Raw genomic sequence first — 11,583 nt, forward strand, 5'->3', positions numbered from 1 at the left:
CTAGTGGATATTCGTCTATGATTAATGAGGCTGTATATACAAAGCTTCATTTGGCAAACAAAATTCGTTGTGCCCACCAATATAAGCCGTCTGCGGATCTCACGTGTGACGTAAAACAATAGGGCAACGCCATATAATGGCAAATGTCATTCATATGTCACATTGCGTCTGTCAAATTTGCTCTTTCATTGGGGTCTTTTTCTTATATGAAAAGTAAGTTTTTCCTATTTTTTCGGAGAGACAACAACATAACGAAAATTTTCTGTAAATAACGAAACAAAATAAACTTTGTGTCAATCTTTTAGATAGAACTCCGAATCTGAAAACATTTTTGATTGAAAAAAATACGTGCGGCCAGTCAGTTGTGTTGTGAGTGTGTGTAAATACAGAGTAGAAAGAAGAAACCAGAGCACATCAAAATGGGAAATGTTATGGCAGCATCGTCGACGCCGAGCAGCGCAGCGTCTGCTCTGGACAAAGCGGCTAAATCGGGAGTACCTGCACCACCATCAGCTCCAGCTGGATATGGGGCTGTCGACACACCCGCATCAACTGTAGACCTTCAACTGGAAAATCCTGGTACCTTGGAGGAGTTGCATAAAAAATGTAAAGGTATGTAAAGGCCCTCTGTCAAAATAATCGCACGATGGGGGTTATTGCCGCTGCTGATGACATAACCTACAACATGTGCAGAAAATATTTTGATGGAAGAAAAACTGAATGAAATCTTTGAAAATTCATGTGAATTTATTGCAGATGTCCAGGCAATGACCTTTGAGGGTGCAAAGGTAATGTTGAACAAAGGTCTGAGTAACCACTTCCAGGTTTCGCACACACTCAATTTGTGCAGTACACAGCCAAGTGGGTATCGTTTTGGTGCCACCTATGTGGGTACCAAACAGTACAGTCCCTCTGAAGCCTTCCCAGTGCTGCTGGGTGATATCGATCCATCGGGTAATTTGAATGCGAATGTCATACATCAATTCTCACCCCGCATTCGTTGTAAATTCGCCTCACAGGTTAGAAGTTAAATGTTAATTTCAAAAGTAAGTGAAAATAATTAAAATTTTATTTTGACAATATGATGCTACAGGTACAAGAATCCAAAATAACTGCCGCCCAGTTGACTACAGATTATCGTGGCGATGACTTTACTGCCTCTCTAACTGTAGGCAATCCTAATATTTTTAATAATTCCGGTGTTTTTGTTGGTCACTATCTACAATCGGTAACCAAGAGCATTGCATTGGGCGCTGAATTGGCTTATCAGTATGGTCCCAATGTTCCGGGTGGTCAAATTGCTGTACTCTCTGCAGTGGGCCGTTACACCAATGGTGATTCGATATGGTCTGGCACCTTGGGCTCGGGCGGTGTACACATTTGCTATTATCAGAAAGCCAGTGAACAACTACAGATTGGCGTTGAAGTCGAAACAAGTTTGAGAATGCAAGAGTCTGTCGCTACCTTAGGTTATCAAGTGGATTTGCCCAAAGCTGATCTTGTATTCAGAGGTAAGTTGAAAGAATTTGATATAGTGTTATGCCATACAAATATGTGAAATGATAAAAACAATGCTTCAAAATGGTTGCAACCCTAAAGCTTGCAATTGTGGAAATCAGTAGCTCAAAGAAATACCTATAAAATGTTGATTATGGATTCAAGATTATAGGGTTAAGCAATAGTCATTACATGTCAAAACTTTGATTTCATCTCTTTGTAGAGAAGTTTTACGAGGCTGAAGTACTCATGAACTTCTCCAAAGAGATTGTCCGCGACAAAAAAGGTTCGTAGCGTCACGCTGAATTTTGTTACCATGTTAAACAGTCCCATGACAGACGGTTGTACGTACCGGGTTGAGATTCTTCATCGGCAAGGGCTGCCGCCTCAGTGTACAACACACTGCTACAACAACACGGCACAGGATAGCTGTGAGCACCACTCAGGCTGGAACATTGAGCTCCAATTTGTGTGGTGTTCATTGCAGCCACGAGAAGCTTAGCTGCGAGCTACCGGGTGCGTCCATAGGTTGCGGATAGTGGAATGCTCCATACGGAGTAGCTGCAACGGCAGTCGCGGACAATCAGCGGTATCGTGCGCAGAGTCTCAGTGAGAGGCCGGGCGGCACCGGTTCATGCACAAATACTGAGTGCCTATGATGCTCGATATGACAAGGCGAGTTATTGGCGCCATTAAATAATCAATGGTCACCCTGTTCCCGCTGTGATCGTTCCTTTGGACCGGAACGAGCCTGCTTACCTACAAGAGCTTGACGAGGATCGCCACCTCCACATGCAATTTTGGCTACAACAACAAGAACTAAGTTAAAACCCCAAAAGCCCATCTAATTTTTGTTTAAATGGTTAGAGAAATAATTGTAGATATTGCATCATAAAATTATAGATAGAAAATGGTATAAAGCGAAATTCGCAAATGTTTATAATTTGTTAAAAGACAAGAAAGATAAGAAAAACTACATACACCCATGGTAATTTTTACAAAACAAAAATCGATAAGGAAAGTAACAGCAGTTTAAAGCTGTTAGAAAAATATTTATCGACGGCGTATTTCTCCGTATGTCTTAAAAGACGTACATACGTCTTATTGAGGCAGCAAACGTATCCGTGTTAATGTACCATTGCTGTTTTACAGAGAAGCTCACACAATTTAGAGGTCTAAAACAAAAAACCATTACTGCGTTGTAACAACGCAATGAATGGAAGCATACCATTATCGACGTACATAGCCAATTATCAGCTAGAAAGTTATTGATCTGTAGTAAATTTGCTAGGCTTTGCGAGTTTCGTTTTTTGCTATTTTAAAAAACAAGCATCCCATTAGGGAGCAAGGGGACTTTTCCACATATGAACAAGGGAGGGGCTTAACTTTTTCGTAGAATCACAACATCTTGCTGCAGTGCAGCATTTCATGTAAGGGAGATTTGCATGACTTTGATTTCGAAAACATCAGCGGTAACGATATTTTTCAGATTTTGCGTTTGAAATCAGATACTAAGCCTAGGTTTAATTCCACTATTAGGAATTTTATTCGTAACAGGGACCTAGCCTACTCCAGGTGGGAAACGTTTTAAACGCCTGAACTTCGTGAGGAATTCCGCACGGCAAGAAATAAAGTAAAGGCATTCATTAGTGATGCAAAGTAACGATATTATTCATCCAAATACTATTCGGCGTTAGCCACGAAAGGCAAGTGGAGGGTTATAATCGATATCGGGATTGGAAAGTTCAGGACAATTTATAATTACCATGGTGATATAAATGAATTGAATGAAACTTTTGTTAATATTCCGACCTTAGGTATAGACTCGAATTTTTACCAACACACTAATAGGCTTTCGAAAAGCACAAATGTTGATTGCAGTGTTGAGATTAGATGTGTTTCGCACGAAGAAGTTTTACATAGTCTTAGATCAGTGAAGTCAAATGCAATTGTTTTGATAACTTTGTCCTAAGATTTATTAGAATATTAGTTCCTTACCTTCTACCTTATTTTACTCATCTCTTTTATTCTAATCTCCAGTGCATATCCCACTATTTGGAAAATATCAAAGATAATCCCAATCCCAATCGAATAGTGATTTCCTTCTGATTTCTATATTATGTTACCTCTCAAAAGTTTTCGAGGAGATTTTGCATAAACAAATGTCCGGATATCTCCATCATGAATCTTTGTTGTCCGATGGATAATCCGGGTTTCGTGCCCATCATAGTTGCGTTAGTGCACTAGTTAAAGTTTCGGAATCGATTAGAAGTGAAATTGATTATGGCAATGTTAGTTTTCTCGTCACACTAGATCATTCAAAGGCTTTCGAATCGGTTGATCATCATCTTATATAGAAAATTGAATTTTTGTTTGTTTGTCGGTTTGTTTGTTCCGTATAGACTCAAAAACGGCTGAACCGATTACCTTGAAATTTTCATAGATTATGTAGGTTGATCTGGAAGGAAACATAGGCTATATAATTTTTTGATATCGGGAGGGGGGCGGACCCTCCCCCTTACCCTAAAAGTACTACCCAAAAATAAAAGTGGAGCGATCGGGACAATGAAAGGTATTCAAGAGTAGAGTACGAATTTTATAATAAAAGTTGGGTCCAAGTACCTGGCGGGCCTACCCAGCCCCAAAACCCCTTAAAATAGGTTTATTTGACAATTATGACAATATGGGACTCAATGAAAAGTAGGGAACAAATATTGTCAGGAAGAAGAAATATGCTTTATAATTTGTTGATATCGGAAAGGGACGGACCCTCCCCGTTACCCCAAAAATACCACCCAAAATCACAAGTGGACCGATAAAGACAATATGGATATCAAATGAAAGGTATTGAAGAGTATAATACGAGTATGGTATTAAAAGTTGTGTCCAAGTACCCAGGAAGTTGCCCTAACCCCTAAAATGTCTAAAAACAGACAAATTGGTCGTCCATAGCAATATGGGGCTTAAATGAAACGTATTCGTGAGTATATTACGAATCTCGCTTACAAAATCAGATCGAGTTGTAGGTGGTCACCTCACCCCCCAAAAACTCCCCAAATTCAAATTTCAACAAAATCGGGTAAAAATAAAGCTTTTCTGAGCATCAGACCCTTAACCGGCATATCGGTCTGTATGACAGCTATATCTAAATACAGTCCGATCTGAACCATATTTCAGTCGGATGTTGGGAAGCGTAAAATTGCACAATGTTTCAAATTTCAGCTAAATCGGTTAAAAAATAAACAAGGGCTTCTGTATGGCAGCTATATGTAAATATATTCCGATCTGAACCATATTTGGGACAGATATGGGGAGACCCAAAACTACCCGCTGTTTCAAATTTCAGCGAAATCGGGTAATAAATAGAGCTTTCATGGGCTTCAGTCCTCTTATGGGCAGGTGGGTCTATATGACAGCTATATCTAAATATAGTCCGATCTGAACCATATTTGGGTCCTATATTGGAAGGCGTAAAGCTACTTACTGTTTCAAATTTCATCGAAATGGGTTAAAAATTAAGCATTTATGGGCTTCAGACCCTTAATCGTGAGATCGGTCTATATGGCAGCTATATCTAAATATAGTCCGATCTGAACCATCTCTATGTCAGATTTCCGTAGGCTTAAAATAACTCACTGTTTCAAATTTCAGCGAAATCGGGTAATAAATAAAGCTTTAATGGGCTTCAGACCCATTATCGGCAGATCGGTATATATGGCAGCTATATAAAAATATAGTCCGATCTGAACCATATTTGGGTCATATGTTGGTAAGCCTTAAACTACTCACTGTTTCAAATTTCAGCGAAATCGTATAAAAAATAAAGCATTAATGGGCATTAGACCTTTTATCGGCAGATCGGTCTATAAAGCAGCTATATGCAAATACTTGTTTTTAGTTGATTTCCTGCTGTTTAAAATAAATGGAACGTTAAGATAACACTTATATCCAAATTTAGTCAGACTTTAATTTTGCATACCTATTTAAATATCGAATAGAAGCTTGTGCGATGGTACGAAAATTGTGGCTTCTACAGCCTTTAGATAAAACTCCCATATATATATATATGGGAGTTTTATCTAAATCGATTTTGATGAAATTTTACACAGGTATTGGGATGTCAATTAAACCATCTCATGAAAAATTTTGTAGAGATCGGACCAAAATTGTGGCTTCTACTGCCTTAAAAGGCGATATCGGTTGAAAAATATATATGGGAGCTATATCTAAATTTGAAGCGATTTTTATGAAACTTTGCACACACATGAGGACGTTGAATAAAACGCTCCATGCCAAATTTTGTAAAGATCGGATTAAAATTGTGGCTTCTACAGCCTTAAAAGGTCATATCGAATGAAAAATTTATATGGGAGGTATATCTAAATCTGGACCGATTTTTATGGAACTTTGCACACATATGAGGACGTTGAATAAAACGCTCCGTGCCAAATTTTATAAAGATCGTACCAAAATTGTGGATTCTACAGCCTTAAAAGGCCATATCGGATGAAAAATATATATGGGAGGTGTATCTAAATCTGGACCGATTTTTATGGAACTTTGCACACATATGAGGACGTTGAATAAAACGCTCCATGCCATATTTTGTAAGAATGGGACCAAAATTGTGGCTTTTACAGCTTTAAAAGGACATATCGGATGAAAGATATACATGGAAGCTATATATAAATTTGATCCAATTATGATGAAATTTTGCACAAATAGTGGGACGTCACAAAAAGCACTTCGTGCCAAATTTTGTAAAGATAGGGCATTCTTCAGCCTTAATAGCTCAAATAGATACATAGCTACAGCCTTAATAGGTCAAATCGGACGAAAGTTATATATGCGAGCTATATCTAAATCTGAACCGATTTAGATGAAATTTTCCACACATATTGGGACGTCACACGAAACATTTCATGCCAAATTTGGTAGAGATCGCACCAAAATTGTTGCTCCTATAGCTTTAAAAGGGCACCCTGTACCACAGTGGTGGTGTAATTTATTGGGTTGCCCAAAAAGTAATTGCGGATTTTTTAAAAGAAAGTAAATGCATTTTTAATAAAACTTAGAATGAACTTTAATCAAATATACTTTTTTTACACTTTTTTTCTAAAGCAAGCTAAAAGTAGCAGCTGATAACTGACAGAAGAAAGAATGCAATTACAGAGTCACAAGCTGTGAAAAAATTTGTCAACGCCGACTATATGAAAAATCCGCAATTACTTTTTGGGCAACCCAATATTTATGTGATTTAGTGTTTCCCAAACATCCCATTGCGGAACAAATTAGAGGGAAACTAACTTCTCACAATATCAGTTGAGTGCTGCCCGTTTCAAATTTAAGGGGACCTCCTGTTTTATGCCAAGTCCGAACGGCGAATCACCGAAAAGTGACACCTCTTGATTTAGAAGTTGTACATGGCTGAAATACTCACAAATGTCGCCAGCATTTGGTGAGGGGATAACCACCGTTGGAAAATGTTTTAATGTGTTCCCGCCGGCAGGGTTTGAACCCGGGCGCTTGGCCACGATAAGCGAGCATGCTAACCTATGCACCAGTGGTGGTGTAGGGTATAAAAACTAACTCCTTATGTGGATTTGGATATATAAGATAGTTAGAGCTAACGATAATAACACATAAATACATATATCCATGGTGGTGGGTATCCAAAATTCGGCCGGGTGCTGGATATCTGTGAGCACCACACAGTCCGGAACATTGAGATCCGATCTGTGTGGTGTTCATTGCGTCCACAGGTTGCGGATAGTGGAATTTTCTATACGGAGTAGCTGCAACGGCAGACAATCGCGGACAATCAGCGGTATCGAGAGGAGAGTCTTAGTGAAAGGCCGTTCGACACCCGCTCTTCCACAAATACTTAGTGTCTACGATGCTTGATATTACAAGGCGAGTTATTGGCGCCTTTAAATAACCAATGGCCAACCCGTTCACGCGGCTATCATTCCTTGGGACCGGAACGAGTTTGCACACCTACAGGAACTAGGCGAGGATCGCCACCTTCACATGAAAATGTGGTTACAACAACACAAAGTTCGGCCCGACCAAACTTAATGCGTTTTTTACTTGTATTTGTTTTGCATCCTTGCCGCTACCCACTGAATCAAAACAATCAAATGCTGATAACATGTACTCCTCCTAATCGTAATCACATCGTTTTATTAATATAATTTGTTTCTTCTTTTTTTTAGGTTCATTTGACACCAACTGGAATGTGTGTGGCGTATTAGAGAAACGATTGCAGCCATTGCCATTTTCATTTGCACTAAGTGGACGTTTGAATCATACCAAAAATCAGTTTAGATTAGGTTGTGGACTTATAATTGGTTAACCTTAACACCTGAGAACAAAAACAAAACAAAAAGAAACCACTAGGGATTATGGTTAAAATTTTAAAATAAAACTATAAACATCAACAAAAACAAAAACACAAAGTTAATAAGAAACAGTGATTGATTTAAAGGAAATCCAACAATTAGATACAACAAACACAACATGAATAAATGACAAAGCTTCCCAGAAAGAAAAGAAAATCAACAACTCTAACCCCATGGAAAATTTAACGAAATTGAAACTTAAAACAAATTTAAAGAAAAATCTAAATGTAGGAAACTCTATGGGGTGGAAAACAAAAACAAAAAGATAAAAGCCATTTACAATTTTGTTTTCGTTTACAGATTCAAAGCGGCATTTCTAACCTTCTGTTTCCTGAGACACTACCAAAAGACTTTTTTGTTGCCTTTGTGTGTTTCGCCGTATTAGAAGACAAAATAACGCATCTACCTTTGTTCAGCCATCAACACCGCCAATATGTTTTTTTTTTACTATTTTTTTTTATAATTTCATCATTTGTAAAATTAAGGATCATATTGATGGGACTACAACTAGTAGTTTCGTAAAATATGAGCTTATGGGTAAATGTTATATATGGTGCATATATAACTTTGCATTTGTTTAGGTTAATATTAATCTTTTTTTTTTAAAAAGATTTGGTCAACTTTGTTGACATTTTCACTAAGGTCCACAAAATTCTTAAATTCTTGATTATTGGCATTGAAAAGGTATATAATGCCAATTTTTCTTCTAATTATCCCAAGCTGTTAACCATGATTATTTTTTGTATTTTCAATTCAAACGTAAGTTAGTGCAGTCTAATGTGCTTTCCCCTTAATGCTTTAATAGTTCCTTAATTTTTTTTTTTTTTTAATATTTGTTCTCGACATTCTTTTCCAAGCCAAGAACAAATATGTATATCAAACATCATTTCTACACCCACACGTACATACAAAACTAATTATATAAAGAATAAATAGTAACAAAACCATTGAAATTAGTTTCTCTAAAGAAATTATAAATAAAATACAAATCTTAAGGGGGTCCCTTTGAAAGTGAGTTCTTTGGTTTTTTATGAAAAAAATTTTTTTTAACCTTTCTATAGTTATATTAATTATTTTAACAATAATTGAAATATTTTTAGAATTTCACTTTCAAATTAGGATTCCTTTTGGTTTTTTTCTTTAAAGTTTTTTTTTTCGTTTGCTGCAACTATATAAATAGTTTTTTTTTTTAATTATTTGATTAATAGTTCTAAGTTATTAATTATAACATAGTTACATCAATCGGAAGTAGATTTAAATCAATATTAATTATAAATTAAAAATCTAAAACCCAAATAAAGAGTTTTGTTGACCAAGAATTTGTCGGCTGTAATCCAATTTATTAGATCGGTTGCCATAAAGCTTTACTTACATATGTACATATATGTCAGAGATTCAAAATATTTAATATAGCCAAGCTTGGCTTAGGCATGCCAACACAGAAAGATGTTCATAATAAATGGGAAAGAAATGGGACAAGTCCTAACCCTGTTACGGAATAGGTCCTCTGGTGACAGGGACCGGTGACAGTTCTCGTCCCCTTACATGGAAAACAACCCTATCGCGTTTATAAGGGTTTATAGCTCGAGGTGACGAATTGCCACCATTCTATTGGGTTGCCCAAAAAGTAATTGAGGATTTTTTAAAAGAAGGTAAATGCATTTTTAATAAAACTTAGAATGAACTTTAATCAAATATACTTTTTTTACACTTTTTTTCTAAAGCAAGCTAAAAGTAACAGCTGATAACTGACAGAAGAAAGAATGCAATTACAGAGTCACAAGCTGTGAAAAAATTTGTCAACGCCGACTATATGAAAAATCCGCAATTACTTTTTGGGCAACCCAATAACACCGTAGGATAGGGACAGTTCGAAAAAGATGCGTATATTTTGCAAGTTTTTTTTATTTTTATTTTACGTGTTACTATGCTATCACCGTCATACAGCTGGCGGTTCATACCTCGCCTATATTCTCCATCAACACAAACTGGTCCATATTTTACGAAGATTTTTTCTCTCAAATACTGCAAGCACTGCCTCACCTGCTTTCAAAAGTACCCATGCCTGAGAACCATATAACCGCACGGGTAGTATCAATGTCATGTACAGTGTTGCCGTTTTTTGGTAGGTTCCTACCAAAATTGGTAGGTTTTTATTCTCTTGGTAGGTTGGTAGGCCGACGTCAATTTTTGGTAGGTTTTTCTTGGTATTTTGGTAGGCCGACCTCAATTTTTGGTAGGTTTTTCTAACATATAAATCGCCGGGGATGACTTAAAATTAATTCGCTTTGTGGCGTTTCTGTTCGTTTAGAGTGCAGAATTAAGCCAAGGATAGCAAGGGACCAAGGGGGTTACAAAAGGTCTCATTGCTTTAAATTTCAAGAAAAAAAGCGTAAGTTCTGATATTGACCGTGACTGCTGGTACTAGAGTTAAGGGATATCTTCCAAATTTGGAAAATTCTGAATTGGAACTGCGGCTTTAGTGCGTTCAATGCCTTGAATCGGAAAACAGGGCGATGTGGCAACTGCAAACAAATATAGTCTGGTCTATACTCAAAAGTTGAGGGGTACATGCATTTCGCTGTAACGGCAAAAATGGGAAGTAAAAGCGCATTTATGAGCTCAAACACTTGAATCAGTAGATCGCTTTTTTCAAACTCGGCGCGGTTGTTCATTGAAATCGGGGAAAAAATACGACTTCATGAACTTAACAGCCCAATTCTGAAACCTCCCTTCTCCCTCGAATAAAATCCTCCTATTCTGATGAATGGGGAGAGGAAATTTTTAGGAGAGGGAATTTCGTATTCTCGAAAACAGCTGTTTTCCTTCAGCTGTTTTATTTTGGCTAAACATTTTCAGCCCTATTCTGAATAACAATTCTCCCTTTTCTCCTATTCTGAATAACAATTTACTGGGAATTTATTCCCTTATCCCTTATTCTAAACAAACTTCGAAAAAGGAAAATATCTCCCAGGGGAAAAAGTAGCCATTCTGAATCGATATACGGTAAAACTTGGGAAAAATTCCCCCAAACAAATAAAAGGGAGCTAGGATAAAAAATTGTAAATTTCCATGTTCTTTTTTTTTTTTGAAAAAATGGTACCACTTCTTATTATTTATGAACAATTTAAAATGTATGAAAATTATTTTTCACTTTTTCATCAAAATCAAGTACAAATTTGTTAGGTTCTCCCGGTTTAAATGTCATGTACCCATCATGTGCTTAAGTTTTTCAATTTTATTGGCACTCCGTTTCGAGTCGTATACTTAAAGGAGGTCCCTTATCATTGAGCTTAAAGTACAATCGGGCGGCACTCAATTATGTGCATGAAGTCTTCTGCCGGTTCCTTAATGGAATGTTCGTGGGCAATTATTCAAAGATACTAGGCGCCACATTTGGCAGCATTTATTCCACAGGAGTAAGAATAAATACATAAGTCGCTTTTCGGCAGCACTATGTCCAGCAGCCGTCCCAACCACCAAGAAAAGCGGCCGCCGCCCGTAAATGTCGATAAGATCTTCAAGTTCTAGCTCCATAAAAGTAGTCCATTGGATAAAACGATCTATCAGGCAGACCAACACAACATCTATAACGTCGAAGTAGAAGCAAACCTCTATATTACGATTCAGCCACCTTAACTCCTTTTGGCAAGGGAAAACGCCGACATGCAGAATGTGTGACTCG

General features: G+C 37.3%; 1 protein-coding gene across 2 annotated transcripts; it reads left to right on the forward strand.

The window, feature by feature from the left end:
* Positions 1-114: 114 nt before the first annotated feature.
* LOC106082687 (mitochondrial import receptor subunit TOM40 homolog 1) lies at positions 115-8,887 on the forward strand. 2 transcript variants are annotated; one of them, XR_001220536.2, is made up of 6 exons: positions 115-213; positions 306-612; positions 757-1,019; positions 1,094-1,511; positions 7,713-8,125; positions 8,199-8,887. XR_001220536.2 is itself a non-coding variant. In XM_013245351.2 (5 exons), exons 2-5 carry the CDS (start codon positions 420-422, stop codon positions 7,850-7,852), a joined length of 1,014 nt encoding a protein of 337 aa, XP_013100805.1. In that variant the 5' UTR covers positions 115-213; positions 306-419; the 3' UTR covers positions 7,853-8,887. The 2 variants fall into 2 exon arrangements, 1 of the variants encoding a protein (XP_013100805.1); XM_013245351.2 differs by having other exon boundaries at positions 7,713-8,887.
* The last annotated feature ends 2,696 nt before the right edge of the window (positions 8,888-11,583 follow it).

Source organism: Stomoxys calcitrans, chromosome 4 (genome assembly GCF_963082655.1).
Source record: "Stomoxys calcitrans chromosome 4, idStoCalc2.1, whole genome shotgun sequence".
Classification (NCBI taxonomy): Eukaryota; Metazoa; Arthropoda; class Insecta; order Diptera; family Muscidae; genus Stomoxys; species Stomoxys calcitrans.